The sequence below is a fragment of the Anabrus simplex genome, chromosome 5 (genome assembly GCF_040414725.1).
Source record: "Anabrus simplex isolate iqAnaSimp1 chromosome 5, ASM4041472v1, whole genome shotgun sequence".
Classification (NCBI taxonomy): domain Eukaryota; kingdom Metazoa; phylum Arthropoda; class Insecta; order Orthoptera; family Tettigoniidae; genus Anabrus; species Anabrus simplex.
In genome coordinates this window covers 343,540,961-343,563,955 of record NC_090269.1, presented here as the reverse complement: position 1 = coordinate 343,563,955, position 22,995 = coordinate 343,540,961, and the positions used below count along the sequence as shown (strand labels likewise).

The 22,995-nt window shown below is 39.2% G+C and overlaps 1 protein-coding gene across 1 annotated transcript in view; it reads left to right on the top strand.

Annotated features, from left to right (window-relative positions):
• The window catches only part of LOC136874892 (uncharacterized), a 213,949-nt gene that overhangs the window by 37,964 nt on the left and 152,990 nt on the right, over nucleotides 1–22,995 (top strand). Inside the window, exon 4 of the mRNA XM_067148597.2 lies at nucleotides 4,480–4,647. Coding sequence (XP_067004698.2) covers nucleotides 4,480–4,647 — 168 coding nt within the window. The remainder of the gene's footprint in view (nucleotides 1–4,479; nucleotides 4,648–22,995) is intronic.

The following is a 22,995-nucleotide window of genomic DNA, read 5'->3' as shown; positions in this document are numbered from 1 at the left end:
TGAGAGCAGCTTGTAAACATAAAAAGAAGGCTTATCAGAAATGGTTCTAAACAAGGGCCGATACAGGCAGGGAATTGTACGTAAATGAAAGAAACAGAGCGAAACAAATAGTTGTTGAATTCAAAAAGAAGTCGTGGGAAGATTTTGGTAATAACCTGGAAAGGCTAGGTCATGCAGCAGGGAAACCTTTCTGGACAGTAATAAAGAATCTTAAGAAGGGAGGGGAAAAGGAAATGGAACAGATTTTTGGGTAATTCGGGTGAACTCATAATAGATCCCAGGGAATCAGTGGTCAGGGGGAGGGAACATTTTGAACATCATCTCAACATAAAAGGAAATCATCTTGGTGGTGTTGCGAACAACCAAGCTCATGGGGAGGAGGAAAATGATATTGGTGAAATTATGCTTAAGGAAGTGGAAAGGATGGTGAATAAATTCCATTGCTATAAAGCAACAGGAATAGATGAAATTAGACTTGAAGTTGTGAATTGTAGTGGGAAGGCAGGCATGAAATGGCTTCATTGAGTAATAAGTCTAGCATGGAGTGTTGGTAACATATCTTGAGATTGGACGAAAGCTGTAATTGCACCTATCTAAGCAAAGGAACAGGAAGGATTGCAACAACTATCGAGGTATCTGATTGATTAGTACACCAGGCAAAGTATTCACTGGTATCTTGGAAGGGAGGGTGCGATCAGTGGTTGAGAGGAAGTTGGATGAAAACCAGTGTGATCTGTCAGGATCAGATTTTCAGTATGCGCCAGGTAACTGAAAAATGTTAAGAGAGGAATAGACAGTTGTGTTTATGTTTCGTAGATCTAGAGAAAGCATATGACAGGGTACCGAGGGAAAAGATGTTCGCCATACTGGGGGACTATGGAGTTAAGTGTAGATTATTAAAATCAATCAAGGGCATTTATGTTGACAATTGGGCTGCAGTGAGAATTGATGGTAGAACGAGTTCTTGGTTCAGGGTACTTACAGGGGTTAGCAAGGCTGTAATCTTTCACCTTTGCTGTTCATAGTTTACGTGGATCATCTGCTCAAAGGTATAAAGTGTCTGGGAGGGATTCAGTTAGGTGGAAATGTAGTAAGCAGTCTGGCTTATGCTGACGACTTGGTCTTAATGGCATATTGTGCTGACAGCTTGCAGTCTAATATCTTGGAACTTGAAAATAGGTGCAAGGAGTATGGTATGAAAATTAGCCTTTCGAAGACTAAATTGATACTATTAATAATCTTGACCATAGTGGCCGGTATTGGATCCGTATTGACTTAATAACAACAAATATGTTGGTAAATGGTCCGCCTAGTCAATACTATTTATTATTTACCTTTCACCTTAACATCTAGTACATGTTTCGAGAATATTTATGTATTCTCTTCCTCAGCTAGTAGATTAAAATTCAGGATACAATAAGACCTGATAAAATAGGGGGGCCCCCATTAAAAATTCAAAACTATGACTACTACAATGTAACATTTAAAACATTTGGATGGTAAAAAATGGAATTAAAATCCCATCTTGTCATATACAAATAAAAACACAATATAGTAATGTCTGATTAAATATTGAGTACAGCGTCTTATGGTGATATGAGTTCACAGTATCCTTGATCTTGCAATGCTATTTTGCGAAGTTCAAATACAGTTGAGTCAAGAATAAATGAAACTGCATTAAAACTTGAAGTCTTGCCGATATCCACCGTTAATAGGTGTTAAAATAATGTCTATATGAATTAAAATATTGAACACAGCATCGTACATTGATGTGATTTTTCAGTGTCCTTGGAGTTGTAATACTATCTTGCGAAGTTCAGTTGGATTTGTATAAGAATAAATTAAATTGCATTAAAACTAGAAGTCCTGCCGTTATCTTCGGTTAATGGGTGTATTATGCAGCCAGGTTGAAATAAAGTTAAAATGGTCTGTAAAAAGGAAAGGAAATAGAAATTAACAAAAAGGCTCCGACATGAACAAAATGAGAATACAACAGGCCCAAAATATTAAACCTTACCAGTGTGTTGATGTAAATATTATGTGTGGCGTGCATATGTTGAAGAGATGTGAAAGCAACTGGTGTTTCTTTTGCCAATATCTTAATTTTGGAAATGCTGGGCTTCTTCCATTTTCCCTCTGATTAGTGTTAAGAGAGGATGGTTGCCCAGTTGTACTTCCTCTTAAAACAATCACCAACCACCGACCTCATTATTCTGAAAGCTCAGCTAAAATAACAGTTCATCATAAATACCATAGGGTAGAATGACAAGCTTCATCAGCCGCAGTTCCCAATCTCTTTGAGTTTTCATGTTCATTAATTCTTTCTAAAGCAAGTTTGAGTTTATTTTCTTTATCACCATAACTTTAGCCTCCTCGGGATGTACCTTCTTAATTTTTTAAAATCACTAATTCGTAGGCACAAAATATTGTTACTTAAGAGCATAACTGTAATTAATTAATTAATTCATTCATTCATTCATTCAACTTCCACAGACTTTACAATTATTAGGAAATATGCAGACATTATAGGAATTGTCAAGTTATTTGTTTAAACTAACAGTAATCTAAAATGCAGTATTATGTGTGCTGTACAATAATGAACATTTTTAAAACCTCCTGTAGGTGGAGAAGTTGAATGTATTCACAGTATCCCCTGCCTGTCGTAAGGGGTAATTAAAAGGGGGACCAGGGGTTTTCAACTTGAGAGCGTGGTTTGGTGACCCCGATTCCCCTCCCTGAGTCTGGTATTGCTTCCAGTTACTTGTGCCAGTCTCCTTGCTTTCATCTATCATAGGTGACTCTCTTTCATTTTCATTCCTTTTATGGCCCTTCGCTTTCTTGTGCTGATACCTTTGTTCTCCGAAGTTTTGGTTCTCTTCTCTAGTGTTAAGGGAGGATGTTTTGCTCAGTTGTGCTTCTTCTTAAAACGTTAATTACTACTGCCGCCGCCGCCACCACTACCATTTTGTAAGTAAACAGTTATCTCAGTACTAGAATAGCACAGGAGGCACAGCGAAAATCTGTGAATAAGATAGCAGAAAAAAGCAAATAGCCAGTGACCCATGAACATACATTTTAACGCTATTGACAGCACATTAAGAGCATTTATTTTGCAAGTTAACTGTCATATAATTACCAGCTTTTCTTCATGTATTATTCAGTATTGTAGAAGTAGTTACTGAGTTGGAGATTTTTATATGTGCTCTTTAACCTTATATGGAAGCTTATTATAATATACTGGCAATCTGAGTACAATAGAGTCTATGTCGTCTGAAGGCACCAGTTTTACTTTTGTGTCTGCCTCCTTAGCTAAATGGTCAGCATAATGGCCTTTGATTCAGAGGGTCCCAGATTGGATTCCCAGTCAGGCTGGGAATTTTAGCTATGTATAATTAATTCCTCTGGCTCGGGGACTGGATGTTTGTGTTCATCTTAATACACATCTTCATATATGAGTACACGCAAGACATCACACTGCCAACCACTACAGAAACATGCTGTAGTGAATACACTTCTCCACATATGGTTGATGTCAGGAAGGACTTCTGGCCATAAACGTAGACCAAATCCTCATGTAGTGGTCATCATCATTATCGTCATCATCATGTATTTGCCTCATCCAGTTCCTTCCTGGTTGGGATGTTTATGGCACCTTTCCATCTTCCTCTATCTAACCACCATTGTTCCTTCTTAAATGTGTTTAATCTAGGTTTCTTCTAATTATAGTAAACTTGATAATTTTCAGTCACTTTAGTCTGGGTCTCCCTCTTGCCTTTCATCCTTCTGTCTAGGTCTTCATCATCTGCCTCAGCATCCTTCCCTCTTCTATCTTAACACGTCCAGACCATCTAAGTTTATTCTTCTCCATTTTTTTGTTATGCATTTCCACTCCGATCTCCTTCATGTCCTCATTTCTTACTCTGTACTACCTTGTCTTTTCTTTTCCTATCATACATACTCCTTAAAATTTCATTTCACTGGTATGGATTTTATTCTTCCGTTTTTTTTTAATCAGTGTCCAAGTCTCTGCTGCATATCTCGGTATTGGGCAGTACTACATCTTATAGATCACTTTACACTTCATTAGTACCTCCCTCCTCCGCACCAGTTTTCTCACACTCTGCTAGAATGCAGTTCCCTGTTGAATCATTTTACTGATCTCCATGTCCAGTCCTGCATTGTGCATCAGTTCACTTCCCAAGTACTTGAAGCTCTCTACAGTTTCAAGGTTTTGTCCCCTAATAATTCCCTTACCTTTCTCCTCTAGTCAGCACCATTGCCCTACTCTTTTCCTTGCTGATTTTCATTCCATAATAATATTTGGAAAAGGTCAGAAAGAAGAAGAATAGTAGTTTTACTTTTGTTCTCAATAAAGATATTTCTTGTTTGCATTTGGTAATTTGGTAATAGTTCTTATTTGAAAGGTAGAGGACACGTGTTGTTTTTATTTATTATGGTATCAAAATCACTCTGTTTTAGGCTTGGGACAGGAGCAGTGCCAAGGAAGATCAGCGCCGTGTTGTGGACAAATTCCTATTGGAAGGCCGCCTCAATGGACTGGACTTGGAGCCTCAGGAGAGCTTACATTTGAATAATATTCTCAATAAGCTTTCTCAAGAGAGGGGCACATTCAGAAGTAAAGTGGAGGTGAGTGATATCTTCAATTCTTATTGCCTATTCTTTGGAACATCAATTACAGTAGGCACTCTTGGGATCACAGTAATGCTGAATGGATGATTTTGCTGGATCATCAATTTTCAGTACTGTAGTTGTAATTTTGTTATCCTTGCAACTGTGAGGTTTAAAGAAAACCATAGACTACAAAATTAAATTCAAACATTACATTTCGCAGAGACTTTGCTCCACATGTTCAGAAGAGAAAACACATCTGTCCATGACAAAGACCTGACAGTTTGAACTTGAAAATACTTGATCATTAATCTATTATTAGTGGTAGTCTCATTCATCGCCAGATGTATGCTGGTCTTCCGAGTGGGCCATGGAACCTTCAATCTAGATATTAGAAACCTCTATGGGGAAGATACTTTTAGGAAGATTTCTAAACTCAGCAAGTTAAGGGGAAAGAAATCCATTCTTCTTTCTTCTTTATGCTTCCTTCTGAGATGCCGGGACCATAATATCATTCCCAACTGTGTTAAGCTTAAGCACACATTAAATACTCTTAAGGCCAGAAGAATGTATTAAGATCAGGAGATTATATCAGTACACTAGCAGGGCTCTTGTAATTGAGAGAATACATCACACTCGTAAGGAACAGGACTCGGTCTCTCAAGAGTTATTTTACTTATACCTGCTTTTAAGCAACACTCTTTCACAGGAATTGCGATTGTCTGTCGATCGCATTACTCTGCTACAGAAGCTGAACTCTTGTCAACCAGGTGACATGCAGTCAGAGAGCTAAGATTCTTCGATTGTCTCAGAAACATGCAGTGCCTCATATGAAACCTGATGCTGGTAAAATTGTCATCAGTCTCATTCAAAAAATCCTTGGATGAGAATCAAATGGCAGTTCTGGCAAGGGGCGTTAATTTTGCTGCCACTCCCTCCAAAATTTCAACTTCAAACGCTCAGCTACCACGACTTCCACACAAGTCTAATCAAAACAACTCATCTCTCACTCACAAGACTGCCTCTTTATATACGTTGCCTGGCCAGGCTTCTAGAAGGATATGACATGACATGTTTTTCTCATAAATTTGAGAGTCTCTAATTGCCTAGTTACAATGTAAAGAAGTTTCTACAACTATCTAGTGCCAAAGATATGTTATTCTGGATATTAGCGTGTGTTGCACAATGTTACATTTAATTATACATCATATATACAGATAATAATAAATGATATACTATTATTTATGTGTTCTTACATTAAATAAACTCATATTAATATATATATATATATACACAGTAGATGTTTCATGACAACCTCACAAATATTACGATTGTCCGTACATATCTACATAAATAATAACAATACTAATAAATGGATGTAAACACTTCATAGCCATACCTCACAATTCATAATAATAATAATAATAATAATAATAATAATAATTGTGGGGATTTACCAGTTACCTCCATCGTGCGCGTCCCATTGGAGTTGGGGAAGCTTGCTGGCTCTGCCGCCAGCAGAGTCAGAGGGTAGTAGGGAAATAAAGTACCACCGTGAAAAAAAACTGGTCCCTTGCCAGGGTTACGGCGAAGACTGGTAAATGACCAGAAGCCAGAAAACATCTTGAGGCAACCTCTAGGGCTAACAACCCTAGTTGTAAAAGGATGGGTACCCGTCCAAAGCAAAGTCAAGTCAAGAAGCATGATGGCACAACATTTCAAGAAACATACCCCAGGGGGTAAATCTTCGGATAAATCCCTCGTCGTGAACGCCACGGCGCACAAGTCTCGTTCGGATTCTGGGGGAGACTCGACATCATGCAAGAGACGAGTCGGAGCGTCTCGGTGTACCCCGAAGAGTCAAAAACTGAGGCCAAAATCTAAAACCTTTCTAACAACTTTCAACATAAATTCACTTACAAAAACTGGCAAGCTGAAAACCCTCACCAAAGCTCTTCACAAAAATCAGATATCCATAATGGCCCTACAGGAAACAAGGTACCCAGATGAAGAGATTTTTGAATCCGAAGGCTACCGATTTTTCAAGAGCAAAGCGCAAAGAGGAATCCTCAATGGAGCTGTGATGCTTGGAACCGCGTTTGCTGTTAGAACCAAGATCCTTAAATCGGTTGCAAATTTCGAACCTGTGAATGACAGATTGTCTATACTCACAATTAAATGCGCGAACAAAACCTACGCCCTAGTTAACGCACATGCTCTTACAAACGATAAGAACAAGTCTGATCCAGACGAAGTTGATAATTTCTGGGACCTACTGGATGAAAAATGAAACAAAATCCCCAAACACCATGTCAAGCTTCTTTTGGGTGACTTCAATGCCCAACTAGGTCGTGAACAGAAGTACAAGAAAGTTGTAGGAAATTACCCTGCTCACAAAAGAACCAATCCCAATGGCAAAAGACTGGTGTCCATTTGCGAAAATCACAACCTGCAGGTCATGTCGACCCACTTTCGCCATCTACCCAGAAAGCAAATGACTTGGTGTTCTCCCGTCCAAACTCTCGGAAAGTTCCAAATAGATCATGTTGCTATCTCCAGGAGAAACAGCCCTGGGATTATGAATGTCAAGGTAAAGAAAGGCATCAATGTGGCCTCAGATCGCTATATGTCTCTTATCAAATTCAAACCAATTCATGCACACACAAGGAAGACAACCAAACAGATCACACGCTTCGACAATGATAAACTTTGGCAAAGGGTCGAGGAGTTCCAGGAGAAGGCTAGACCAAATTACTGTGACTTTAACAACACCAAAAGTCTCCTTGTTGAGGTCGCCAAAGACGTTGCAGAAATCAAGAGGAGCAAAATGCATGCCTGGTGGAATGGTACCTGCGAATCAGTCCTCAAAGAAAGACTCAATGCGTGGAAACAGTACTACTCTACGAAATCAGAAAATGATTGGGAAACCTACAAAACCCAACGTGCCCAGGCAGCTAGGGTGTTCAGAACTGAGAAACGTAAATACGAAAAATCTCTCATTGAAAAGATAAAACAAAACTTTAGGAAGAATGAGAGCAGAGAGTACTACAGAGCCTTCAAACACAAACTCACTGGCTATAAACCACCATCCCTATGCTTTGAGCGAAAGGACGGCACACTGGCAACGTCAAATGAAGAAAATTGCAGCATTCTGGCAGACTACTTCAAGAATTTATTTAATTGCTCTAAACCAAATAGCTCCATTGAGACTAAGGAACCCTTACTCAGGTACCCAGATTCCAGACCACCCGACAGAGATGAAATCAAGCGCCACATTGCCCGTCTCAAAAATAACAAAGCGCCGGGGGAAGACTCAGTATTATTATTAATATTTATTTTCCACCAATTGTATCTTGCAAAAGCAAATAGATGAAATTTGGAACAAGGAGACCCTACCCAAAGATTGGAAAACAGCTTTGATTCATCCAATACACAAAAAAAGGCAGCATGAAGAACATCAACAACTACAGAGGAATATCTTTGCTACCCGTGACTTACAAAATTCTATCACTTGCCATCCTGGAGCATTTGGAAGCACAAGTCAAACATCAAATAGGTGAATACCAAGGAGCGTTCAGGAAAGGTCGCTCAACAGCCGAACAGATCCAAAATCTCAAAACGATCATCAGATATTGTACACTAAGGTCCAAGCAGTATGTGTCTGTTTTTGTGGACTTTAAGAAAGCGTACGACTCCATTGTCCGGGAAGTCTTGCTAAACATCTTAAATGAATTTGAAGTTGATTTGAAACTGCTGGCATTAATTAGAGCCACCCTGACTGATACAAAATCCAAGGTGAAGTTCCACGGATGTCTCTCGCATTCCTTTGACATCAAAACAGGAGTCCGACAAGGTGATGGGCTATCCCTGATACTCTTCAACTGTGTTCTTGAAAAGATCATCAGAACCTGGTGGGTAAGATTACAGGTAACCAACTACAGTCCATTGAGAATAGGAACCAACTCCAAGGGGATCGCAACAGACTGCTTAGCATTTGCTGATGATATTGCTGTTCTCTCAAACGACATAGAAACCGCTAGAGCTCAAGTTGAAATTTTAAAGGAAATTGCCGAACAAACTGGTCTGCAGATATCGTTTGAGAAAACAGAAGTAATGACTAACATCAAAGAGGCTCCACCAAAACTCCATACAAAATACGGGGACATCACCCAAGTAGACAAATTCAAATACCTGGGTGAGATCATCATGAAAAATGGACTGGACAAAGAAGCACTTCAGGAGCGACTACGCAAACTGGAAATAGCCTACCAAACATCCCGCACAACCTACAACAAAAAATGCCTTTCCCAAAACACCAAGATACGTCACTATGAAACAGTTCTGAAGCCAGTAGTTTTATATGCAGCTGAAACCCTGTCTCTAAATGCCAACAAAGGACTCCTTGAAGAACTGGAGAAAAAAGTACGTAAAATTGTGAGAGGAATCTTGGGATCAAAATACAGAAATGGAATCCATCAAAAGAGATCCAACGAGGAAGTCTACAGCAAAATAGAGAAAATTACCGACACAATCAGAAAAATACGGGCACTATTTTACGGTCATCTGAAAGAATGGACGGAAGAAAGTTAACTAAAGAAATCTTTCTCTTTTTTTATTCATACCTCAAAACCACAATTCCCTGGTTTAGAAATACCAAAGAAGACTTGCAAATGCTACATATCTCAGCTGAAGACGCCCTTAACAGAGATCTCTTCCGCAAGAAAGTATTGACGAACGGGCTAAACCGGGACGAGCAACCGAAGAGAAGACACGGTGCCCCTTGGACAGAGGAGCATAAACAGGCCCACTCACAAAGAATGAGGGAAATTTAGGCTCTAAAGAAGGCCAAGTTCAGTGTCAAATGCAACAAGACTTAACGTGGTCCTTGATGGCCCCAGCGAATTATATATATAATCAATATTTGCATTATTTACCCATGGGTTAAAGAATATTGTTTCCCAGTTATATTAGTCTATTACACTTCCATCAAAGTATATTTCATGCTAGTTCTCTACATTTATCACATCAGGATTTGCCTAAACAGCTGTAATTTAGATAAGAGAGACCGCATTGTTTAGGTTAGGTACGCCATTGAGTGTCTGGGTAGTACCAGAAGTTCCATGGCGGAAAGAATAAAAATACATAACAGGAAAGCTTGCTGCATTTATGGATGTCTACAGGTGTGGCGGTAATGCGTTTTATTATCATAATTTTTAATTTTGTACGTTCATTGTTTCCATTTTTTTATTAATGCATAGTATGTTTTTCTTGGCGTCTCTCATTATGATTGGTTTGTTTTTATCACATTTTAAACCTACTTCTCTCCAATAATTACCTATACTGGCCTGAGTTACAAGAAATTAAACGATCACTTTGTTAATGATCTCGCCTGATATATTAATAGCAACAACCATGAATATTAACTAAAGTAAACTCGTGGTGGTGCAGCTCTTTTTAGGCATGCCCCCAGTGAAGTGGAGCTGTATGTTCTGTTTTTACCGCATATCAACCTTCTTCCTATTCTTTAATCCCTGACAGTACGGAACCAGGAATCGAACTTAGACCCCCTTGTTAACTACAAAACGCAGACATATAGCATGACTGATGCGTGCTTGCAATGTCCAAAACTATTCATCTATTTTGCAACATCTTCAGAGCTACAGTAGGCCTATGCTACGGAAGCAGACATTTCTTAACTAACAGATATACCGCATGACTTTGACATGTGTTTTCATTGCGCGGGTCGTATGGACGAAACTATTCACAAATTTATGTGATGTCATCAGAGCTTCAGTAAAGCTTGCACCTGTTTCAAAGTGGAATCGTTGTTCTTCTCTGATGAATTACATTGGGGGGGTCTTGTATGTGAGATTTTTTTTTTTTTTTTCATTTTCTTTGTCTCAAAAAGCGAGGGGGGTCTAATACACGAGTGAATGGCCTTGTTTGGTATTTCCTTTACAATGTGTGCCATTAGCAAAGGTAAAGAACTGCTGCCTAGGCACATAGAAAAGCTACTAAGAGGAGCAGTTGAAGAAATCATTGGACTTCCTCATGATTGTCCAGATGGGATGATCTAATCTCTAAAAATTCTTCGTAATCTGGGTTTCATGAATGCTAACTGGAAATGACTGATAAGCCTGAATGGAAGCTTCTACCTGTAGTCATCTGCAGTTTGTTAATGATGTTCACCTCCATGCTGCCCAAGACCTAGTAAGTGAGATGATGTCAGTAGTTAACAACTTGTTGACTAATGATAATTCCTAGATGGGGAGAAAAATAAGAAGTGGTCGTAGGGAAAGGGCCGTCAACACATGATGTTCACATTCGCTGACTACCCTCAAAATTCATCCCCAAAACTAACCAGTGGGCTAGTAATTGCAAAGATTTTTGCTCGTCAGAGTGGATGAATGTACTTAAAATGTCTGCCGACATCTTAGTGGTTCATGTAGTCCCTGGCAGATGGTCAAGTACAACCTACTGCCACCATCCAGGCTGTGGTAAGATCGAAACTCGTGCACATGTGTGCTAGGTATCCGTCCTAAGGGAACGCTGCCAAGAAATAGCAGACATGATAAAGTCAGACCGATCATCTATAGCCAGTGCTTTACACAAATTGAAGTTGCATTTTAATGAAGAAGTCCACTGCGTATCTTGCACCAGATCTATAAGGAGAACTGATGTTGTTGCTATCGACCCTCACACATGTACTGTTATGGTGCTAGACCCTACGATATATTTTGAAAGGGACACAGGTCAGGCCGCAGAAGTTGACACCAAGAAAAGATATGTTAATGAATAGTGCATCCCCCACCTCAGCCAGCGCTACAACATACGATCAGACTATTGGTATCTTAGGGGGCTGCTGTTTGGTAGGAGAGGCAGTATGACCAAATATACTTAGAGCATCTTCAGGAATGTTGAATTAGGCATAGCATTGAGGGAGACATCAGAGTCAGTATAATCAAGGACACTCTGAGCATCCTACATCATCTCCTTTTCTTTCCATGATTCTGTTTCGATCTAGAGTTAATTTCTCATTTTCCAGCTTTGTTTCCCAGTTGAATTATAGCATTTATATATAAATATATTTTTTTCAGAATATTAAGGCAGCATTTTATGTGTTTATCAGTCTTTCTAGGTTTCTTGTTTGCTAATTAACATTTGCTATATTTTTATCACAGGCATTCTATAAAATCATGTACTGTATAATATTATTTGGAAAATGGCGTAGGGACGTGGCGACCCCATCGCCCAGTGGGAAACCACTGCAGTCAGCCACTCGAGTATTGAGGGGGAAAACCATACCTCATTGGGTTAGGAGGAAATGCCAACCCAGAACCCTGAACATCTGGGGTTGTCCCTCTGCGGTTAACAACCGTAGTTGTAAATCGGAGCTTGCTCCACCCAAGGTTAACTACCTTTGAAAGTCAACCATGGAAAGGTCTTTTAGGAAAAAAATTCCACTGCCCTGTCCAAGAAAGCAGGAGAAGGCTTCATCGGATTCAGTGGGTAGCCACCTTGAAGACATCAATGAGTTGGAGCGTTGGCAATCACCCATTCCTATGCCAGCACATAAGAACAGGATCAAACAAGATCAGATCAACTACATTGCAACTTATAATATTAATTCTCTACTTAAAGCAGGAAAACTAAAGAACTTGACGGACGAATTAGATAAACAGAAAATTTTAGTAGCAGGACTCCAGGAGATGAGAAATACTACAGAAGAACCATTCGAATCTCAAGGCTACAGAATTTACAATGGGAAACCTGGACTAAGGGTTATGAAACAATGCCCCCAATTTGGAACTGGGTTTATAGTCAATGTGAAAATAATAGATTCGATAATCAGTTTTCAAGCCATCTCACCTAGAATTGCAACTTTGAGTTTAAAAGCATCCAACAAAATTTATACCATCATAAATGCCCATGCCCCTACTAATGAAAATAATTTTCTAACAAAAACTAGGAAAGAAGTGGAATAGTTTTGGGATCTCCTTGACCAAACTGTAAACCAAATAAATATTAACAACGTTAAGATCCTGTTAGGGGACTTCAATGCCCAACTCGGAAGAGAAAAGAAATACCGAGATATCATTGGGAAATGCGATCCACATAAACATACAAATAACAATGGTCAAAGACTTGTTGAACTCTGCAGAGAACACAAACTAATCTCAAAGTCCACCTACTTCAAAAGGAGGCCCATCAAACTATAAACTTGGAAACATCCTGATTGGAGAAAAGGGGAATGGCAGCTGGATCACATATTTATGGACAAAACCTTCCGCAGATAAATCTACAATGTTAAAGTATTAAGAGGAGTAGATATAGGTTCAGATCTTTACATAGTCAAAATCAAAATTAAGTTCACACCACTAAAAAAGAAACCAAAACGCAATAACGAAAGAGGAACTTGGATCCACACCAGTTAATTAGGAATGATAAATATAGAGAAGTCACACAGAACATAAAACTGACAGATAACTTAGAAGAACTGGTTCCAATTCTCAGGCAACATGCTGAAAATTTAGCCCCATTGAACATACGTAAAAGACATGCCTGGTGGACCTCAGAATGTGACAATATTCATGAAGAAAGACATAAGGCATGGTTAAAATTGTAATTATAGTGCGTTAATCATCTGGTAAGTGGCTTTACCACTGTCAGTTTGGAAATTCATTTTGCGCACGTATGTGAAATTGTAAAGAATATCGCCGGTTTGGAATTTTTCAAGTATTTGCATCTTCATTTAAAGTGATGAGCTTATTGAGAGATCGTCTTAGTGTGCATTACCACTTATTGAAAGAGTGTAACTTAGAAATTTGTATTTTGGTTTTGACACCTTGATGTTGCAAAGAGCTTTCTTATGAGGATGCGAAGTGCTAATCAATTTCTGGTTAAATGAGTTCAACAGTACTGGACAGAATTACATGTGCTTTAGTGATTCAAAACAAAGCTTTCTGCGTTCAGTTGGTGTTGGACAATGAACACTGTGCTAGAGAGTCATATGTATATCATGTTTCTCGAATTCCACTTCATCTAAATCTTGGTTACTTCTGAACTACTGGTCTACTAGCCTGATTACGTTTAGGATATGTCGTGCTTTGGAGAGGGGGGACTGTGACGGTATTTAAGGTACCTGACCTCCCAAGTAAACCCTTTGGACTGGGTCCTGAACTCCTAGAAATTTGTGTCAATGAACCTTGTGAAAGAACATTATTGTTTCACATTAAATGTGAAATTTCTCGCCGTTCTTGTTTGATCTCGATTACCTTATCTTATCGCGCTGTGAAGTGCAACGCTATGGCAGCTAATCTTTAAACTTTCGTGTCTGCATGATGGGTTCTGCGCTTGTGCGCGCGGCAACAAGGTAAGCTCGCTGCGAGGCGTGAGGACGCCGTGAGTTCGAATTGAATCGCCGTGGAAAGAAGATGTGTGTGTTGGATCGGCGGTATGGTTCGGGGTATTAGCTTCGATAATGGATAAAACTAGGCCCCTGTGGGCATTTGGTGCCCTATAAACCTTGAAGCTGGCCTCGATTAGTTTCATATTGGTGTGCGAGCAGTTAAACTGCATTTTATAGTCGACTTGAAGCCTGGTTGAGTAAGGTAACTAAATGTAGCTCGCGGCGTCTAGTCCCTGTTCATGGATCAAAAACTGTAAGTTACTTATTTTTTAAAATCTAAGAACTGAAAAATTTCAAGGAAAATCTCGGTCAGAAGTGGCATGAAGTTACTTAAAGTTTATGCTCATTATTGGGATGGGGTGACCGGGCGAGTTGGCCGTGCGCGTAGAGGCGCGCGGCTGTGAGCTTGCATCCGGGAGATAGTAGGTTCGAATCCCACTATCGGCAGCCCTGAAAATGGTTTTCCGTGGTTTCCCATTTTCACACCAGGCAAATGCTGGGGCTGTACCTTAATTAAGGCTACGGCAGCTTCCTTCCAACTCCTAGGCCTTTCCTATCCCATCGTCGCCATAAGACCTATCTGTGTCGGTGCGACGTAAAGCCCCTAGCAAAAAAAGGGATGGGGTGAATGATGGAGAGCTACCGCAAGGTTCTGTTTGAAATTGAGTTAACCATCCTAAATTTTCTTCTTTGGGGTTTGGTTTTTGGGTTAATTATTGATTCCTGTTTTGCCTTTTCTGGCTCTTATTAATTCATTTCTTTCCTTTGGGGTTTTTCTGTGTCCGTTTTGTACTTGGGGACATGCTTTGTTGTTGTTGTTGTTGTTGTTGCCGCCCTTGGCAATGGGGTTTTGTTGATGGGATTGTTTGGTTAACTTGGATATCTATCAGGGCGTGGTGTCTTTGTGGTTCATTTCCTTAGTGTGGATGTGATTGATTTTTGTGTGTTCTAAGTGTAAAGTCAACTTATATTTATTTCGCCAGTTATTTTTCCCAGTTCTGTAAATTTTGAATTGTGGTTTCGTGTGTTTTGGTGCTGTTATATACTATCCCTTGCGAAGGCTCGCCGTCCAGTAAGAGTTATCTTGTGGTGAATTTTACTACAACCTAGGCCTAACTTTTCTAGATTTTAAGTTTAACAATTTTAGAGTAGGCGACCGGTCGAGTAGGTAAGCTTTAATTCTTGTGTTTCATTAGTTTTCTTATCGAGGTCAGCGTTCTATCTTCTTTAAAAACTTATTTGTTGAATTTATATTTTGTTGTCCCATTTAAATTAATTTCATTTTAAAACTATTAATTTTATAAACTAAGTTAATTGGTTTTTCATTTGTTGATTTTGAGCATTCCACTACTGGAAGACTTTTCATAGTCTATTTGAGTTATCCAGAGAGTTTAAATAATATTTCAAAACCTTTAATTTCTATTTAAATTCCTTTTTCTCCTTTAATTTTGCCATATACAGTATTTATTTTCTTTAAATAAGTTTATTTATTCTGTTCTATGTCTGGTGTTTATTCTTGGAGTAGTGAATCAGGTTTTAGTACAGTAACCACGGTCCACGGTTTGTTATCACCTGCACTGTTTATGGTAAGTTCTCTTAATTTTATTTTTCCTTGTTATGTGCTGTTATGGTGATGTGTGCTTCCACATTTGTTTAATTTATTTACTGACCGGTCTGGACGATTTGGGGAGGTCGTGAGACTGGTATAGAGTGAAGTTACTTAAAGTTTATGCTCATTATTGGGATGGGGTGACCGGGCGAGTTGGCCGTGCGCGTAGAGGCGCGCGGCTGTGAGCTTGCATCCGGGAGATAGTAGGTTCGAATCCCACTATCGGCAGCCCTGAAAATGGTTTTCCGTGGTTTCCCATTTTCACACCAGGCAAATGCTGGGGCTGTACCTTAATTAAGGCTACGGCAGCTTCCTTCCAACTCCTAGGCCTTTCCTATCCCATCGTCGCCATAAGACCTATCTGTGTCGGTGCGACGTAAAGCCCCTAGCAAAAAAAGGGATGGGGTGAATGATACTCTGTTATGAGGAGGGTGATTAAAAAAGGAAGTATGCTTTTGTAAATTTACAAGCTTTCTCAGCATGAACTCCTTTTCCCATTTATAATTTGGCCACTAATTTGTAGCTTTCATCCAATAATTTACCCCACTTTGTCATTAGGCACTGTGAATGTATGACTCAGCATAAGATGCAATGAACTAGGCGAGTTAGTGGACTCCCTCCAATATGGGGAATTGAGCGGTATCAGCATTATCAGAGTATAGCCAGTTCTCACTCTGTCATTTGGCCTTGGTAGGCATGCAGATTCCCAATGATACTCTCCTTGGCAGGGCAGGAAGAATGAGTGATAACAGGAGGTGAGTTTGCTCACCTCTGTTATCAGTCTTATTATTGTTGTCATCTACTGGAAACATTTTTTTTTTTTTTTTTTTGATTGGCAGTATGACATCATCTCATAAATCTTCATGCAGCCAGCATATTTCAGTCTCTCTTGAACTCATTCTTTCCACTGATAAATAAGCGAACTCTTTATTTATAACCCAGAGCAGAAGTTTCTAAAAGTGTAATTTGGTTGCTTGTGGGTGAGCGCTGCTCCCAGTTGAAGGTCTATAACACCAAAAGTGGCTGTCTGAAAGTGATTGTTTTACATTTGATCTCAACGAATATGTATTTAGTTCACAACTCTGCAGAGGGTAGGTAGGAGGAAGTTTAACTTCTTAAACCAATGACTGTATATGCTATAGATATTTGAAAACAAAGGTGAGATCGACACCCCTTGACCGATGGTGGAATTGTACTCTTTCTTCATCATGCCGTTACTTAATCAAGAAAGGATGTATGCACGTGCAGGTTTACTTTTCCCTGTAATCTCAAGCTCATAGGTTTGGGCTTGGCTTGGGCCATAGGAAAGAGAAATATACCGAGTGGGATAAAAGTTACTTTTCCAAAAATTTCGAAATCTTAGATTGCCCATTTCTTTACAAGGTTTGTTCAAAATGGAGAATTTGTTCCATGATACACAGCTCATATCATTTAGGCACCAATTTACAAATAGTGAAACATAACAGGCAATAATTCAATGGCTATTGGCTTTCTCAAATGCCCATTTGAAAACTGAGAAGGATTTTTTTATCCCACTACCACCACCACCGCCACCACTACCACCACCATTCATCCATTGGATAGGGATGTTAAACCTGGAGCAGACCCCATGGTATTATTCAATATCAGTAGACTATATGTTGACACCACATTTCACCCTTTCTCTACCTCAGTATCATCTGCATCCAGACGTGCAGGTCACCCTTGCACGTCAAATAGAAGGACCTGTACCAGACTAGCTAAACATGTCCTTGGAGATTCCTGGTGCTAAAAGCCATGTGATAAATAAATAATGCCATTTGGAATGGTAGCGAATTCTGATTTTATTTATTTATCTATCTGTCTATTTATTTATTTTTATTATTGTGCTTTTACGGTGGCGTAGGGATGTGGCGACCCCATCACCCAGTGGGCAACCACTGCAATCAGCCTCCCGAGTATTGGCGGGTAAACCATAGACTTAACTGACATGAGGAAATGCATGTCAGGCACCGACCATCTAGTGCATAACAAAGTATTGACGCAAAGATCCATGTTAGGCATAGCAAGCCATGGTAGCGTCTTCAAATTGCTTTCAACAATCAAACGAGCCTCGGATGGAGATAAAAAATATTACCAAAATTGACAAAGTCTTTGAGCAGATCTGGCAGATATGACGGCCAACATGGCTGCGATGAAAGACAGATATGTCCGAAGAACAATATTAGAATAAGGACCATGTATATGTTGACCCCGGCTGGAAAAACCGAAGAACTTAATGATGGAGAGGAAAAATCTATCCATATTGGAAATGAGTGAAACAAAATGGAGAAAGGCAGGTAGCAAGATTCTCAGAGATGGCTACAAATTAGTATGGAGTGGACGCGAGGAAGAGGCCAGAAATGATGGTAGCTTTCCTGATAATAAAAGACATGGGCGCCATTACTGAAGTATCCTGTAAGAATGATAGGATCATTAAATTGGCTATGCAGCTGGAGTCCACAAATTACACGGTAGTGCAGGTATATGCACCACAGCTTGGATATAGTGCTCAAGAGAAGGAACAATTCTGTCAAGATCTAGAAGATATAATTGATGAAGAAAATGTCATATTCATTGGGGACTTAAATGCACAAGTTGGGACAGACAGACTTGGTTATGAGGAAATCATTGAACCACATAGGTTTGAGAACAGAAATGCAGAAGGCGAACAACTGCTTGATGGATTGATCATCAAAAATACCTTCTTCCAAAAACAAGACAGCCACAAGATAACAAGATATAGCTGGGATGGAAAACATAAGTCTCTCATCAACTATATCATCACTAACAAAGGAGGAGGGAAATATGAAACTGATGTTAAAGTTATCCCCAGTGAGAGTATGGACAGTGATCATAGATTATTGATTGCAGACCTTGATCATGTGGCTAACACAACCCCGAAGAAAAGAAAAAGAAAACGTAAAGTGAAGACTTGGAAGTTAGAAGAAGCCAAGCTGAAAGAAGAATATCAAATAAGGATGCAGAGACACTTACCAAAAGGGGAAATGAATACAGTAAAAGAAGAATGGAAAATTTTTAAAGATACTTTGGTGGGTGAAGCTAAAGGCCTATGTGGAGTAACAGGATCGATCATGAAAGAAAGAAAGACACCTTGGTGGAATGAGAGAGTCAGATTGACTATATAAGAGATGCACAAGATCCAGGTGGCTAAGAAATGACTAAACTACAGGAACTCTACAGGGCAAAAAACTTAAGCTAAGAGAATAGTAAGAGAATAGTAAGAGAAGAGAAAGAGAAAAATGGAATGAGTTTGTGGAAAAGTTGGAAGAGGGCAGCAGAGGAAACAAGAAACTTCTTTACAGAGTAATTAAAAACAAGCAAAATAACCAAAAAGACATCAAGGTAATAGATCAGGGCAATAGTACGAGAGGAAGATAGAATCAGGAGAGAATTCAAGACCTTCTTTGACAAGCTCCTGAATGAAGAGGCATCAAATGTAATTCAAAACAGAGAAGAATCTGGAAAAAAGTTAAGAGACCAGTAAAAATATGGAGCCATATCGTTCCACGTTGCGATTTTATTTTACGTAAATAAATATCACACGAGAACACGTTCACTTCCTTGTATAAATTACTTTATTTATGCTGTTAAGTTACAAGGCCTATGACAGCATATCAAAGGAGCTTATTTGGGAGTGCCTGAGAAAGCTCAAAGTTCGAGACAGTCTAGGCAGGTGACACTGCAACACTTGATAGCGGAGTACCCTGAAGTCGATTCTAACAAGTACAGATATCAACCATACTGATGCGCGCAGTATAACATACTCTCTCTTGAACTCACCGCCGCACTGACTGATGGCTCGATATATATACTGTTCGATCAACCATCTAGAATTTTCAATTTATGGAAGGGTTCTTACAACACCCCCAACACTCAAAACATCGACCAGCTATTCGAATGGAGTACTCCAGTAATGGATCCAGCTCGAACTTTTGTTTTCTGTTTACCAATACACATAGAAATATCTACAACATTCCTAATGTCTCTATATGTATCTGGATAATAAAACTTTACAGTAAGTTTCCAGAACCCTTCATATATACCAAATTATAGTACAATAAGTCTAACATATGAACATTATGGGATTTTCTACCGCTTGCGACTATGGATTTTGAGGTTAAACTTATACACAATACGTATTTGAGGTTATACAAAGTTTCTAATACATATTTACAGGGAAACCATATATAAAAGATAATTTAGCATTAAATAAACTATAACTAAAATATATTAAACATAGTAATTGAAGGTTTTATACACCAGTTACGATGTTGTACGTCTGACAGCCACCCATTACATGGCTGGAGATAGAGAAGAGCCTTAAAAGTATGAAGAAAGGGAAAGCTGTAGGAATAGATGAGTTAAATGTGGGCATGTTGAGAGCAGGAGGAGCCCCAGCAATCCAGTGGCTATATAGACTCATAAATGTAATATGGCAGCAAAATACCATCCCAGAAGACTGGAATAAAGGTATAATTGTACCTATATTCAAGAAAGGCAGCAGACGGAAATATACCAACTACCGTGGCATCACTCTACTCTCTCATGGACTAAAAATTCTGGAAAAAATTATAGAGAATAGATTACGAGAAATTGTAGGACCCCTTTTAGAAGAGGAACAATATGGCTTTAGGCCTGGAAGATCAACAACAGATGTTATATTTGCTGTCAGGATGCTAATGGAAAAACATTAGGAAAAAGAGAAGCCTTTAAATCTATTGTTCCTGGACATGGAAAAGGCCTATGACAGCATATCAAAGGAGCTTATTTGGGAGTGCCTGAGAAAGCTCAAAGTTCGAGACAGTCTAATTTCAAAAGTTAAGGTGCTTTATGAGAAAACCACAAGCTGTGTACAAGTCGGTTCTGGACTGTCAACCGGTTTGAGACACAAAGTGGAATACAACAAGGTAGTGCTTTGTCGCCCCTATCTATACTAATATTATAAAGAGGAAAAATTTGTATGTTTGTTTGTAACAGATAGACTCAAAAACTGCTGAACCGATTTAAAAAATGTCTTCACCTATAGAAAGCTACATTGCCAGTGAGTAACATGGGCTGTATTTTATTTTCAAAACAATTCGAGGTGGGGGCAGATATAAAAATAATAGGCTAATGTAGGCAAAATATCGAATTTGTCGTATAAGGACGAGACAGAGCTCAATTTAATCCTCTTCACGCAAAGAACAATACTCCGTAAGCCCTACAAGCCCGAAAACCATGTTTTAAGGCCCTAAAACCAATTGTTGCGGAGATATTGGCACCACACTACCCCTGCTCTAGGAATCGGATAAAAGAAATGAACTGCCGTAACCATTGCAACGCCAGCTCCAGGATTCTAGAGCAGCGAGATTATGTATGTACGTTTGGGCGTAGCTGCCAACCAAAATTGGTACAAATAAGACTTAATATACTGTTGTGTAAGGCTCTCACTCATAGGACTCCTTTGGGCGGGGATGGAAAGGGGGTGAAGTAGAAAAATCTTACTGTATATAAAATTGGATATGTGTGTGTGCGTGCGCTCGTGCGCTCGTGCGCTCCTCCTAAACCAGTGGAGCAATTTCAACCGAACTTGGTACACGTATTACTTACTATTGGGAGACAAGCACTGTGGGGGTAAGCCATCCCTAGCACCCTTAAGGGAAGAGGGTCAGGGGGGGTAGTTTTAAAAATAATCGAGAATAGTGTCGAATTCAGAGTTTTCGGGGTCGCTGAGTTGAAAAGTAATACTCCAGAATTTTTTAAAGTCCAAGTTCAGCCCCCTTTTACGTGGGGAGCGAATGAGGGTGAGATATAGAAATAATTAAAAACAGTTTTGAATCCATAGATTTCAGGGTCTCTGAGATGAATAGTAATATTCCAGATTTTTTGCAAGTCCAATGGGGGGGGGGGGTGTGAAGGGGGTGAGATATAAAAATAATCAAAAAAACTGTATATAAAAATCTTTTCTTCTTATTCTTACTATATATAAAAATGGATGTATGTGTGTGCATGAGTGTGTGGGTGTGTAAATGACACATCTCCTCCTGAACCACTGTAGCAATTTCACCAAACTTGGTACACTTATCAATTAATATCAGGAGACAAACCATGTGGGGGTAATACACCCCTAGCACCCTTATGGGCAGGGGGCGAGGAGGTGCTATAAAATTAATCTAGAATATTGTCGAATCCATAGTTTTTGTGGTTGCTGAAATGAATAGCGACACTCCAAATTTTTTAAAGTTCATGTTCAGCCCCCTTTGGGGTGTGAGTGAGGGGAGAGTGAGATATAAAAATAATCGAAAACAGTGTCGAATCTACAGTTTTCTGGGTAACAGAGATGAATGTTGACAATCCAGATTTTTTATCCTGTACATCGTATTTATAATGCGACGGCGAAATACATACTATCACTTATTAATTTTTGACAGGATCAAATACTTCCCAGTCGATTCGAGCTTCCATGGACGAAGTTTTACTCGAAAATTACATAATCTAAAACTTGAAATCAAACACATCTAAATAATTCTAAAACTACATAATAGATCATAACATATCAATCTCCAAGTCACAAAGGAATTCTATAAAAATTCACATCACACATAAGTAACTGGTAATGCAAATCTTAAAGGTAAATATTCAGAAACTATCCAGGCAACGCTGGGTACTACAGCTAGTTATTTATAATTGTAATGGATACCATATTAAAGGCGCTAAAAGAAAAGGAGCAACAAGACTTAAAGCATTTGCATTTGCAGATGATATAGAAATTTGGGGTAACTCAGAGAAAGATGTGGAAGAGAGACTGCAGGGGTGGAGTCAGAAGTTTGAGAGATATGGATTAAACATCAAGAAAGCTAAAACGATGGTGTTGAAGGTACAGAAGGGTGACAACCAGCCAGAAATCATGCTAAATGGCACTAAGCTGGACAGTGTCATAGAATTTAAGTACTTGGGTAGTATGTTGTCCAAGGATAACTTAGCTAAATGTGAAGTAAACAGTCGAATCAGCAAAGCAATACATTTTTACCTCAGAATAAGACAGCTACTATGGGGTTAACAAGTACCACTCAAATCCAAGATGACACTGTATAAATCATACTACACCCCTGTCCTCACATACAGCCTGGAAACCGCTACATTAACAAGAAAGGACAGCTCGAAACTCCAAAGAGCAGAAATGAAGTTCCTATGCACAATGATCCAGAAGACAAGGAGGGATAAAATCAGGAATGAAAAAGTCAGAGAAGACGTAGGACTAGAAGACTCCTTACTCCAGAAGATCCAAAAGTCAAGACTAAAGTGGTTTGGTCATGTGAAAAGAATG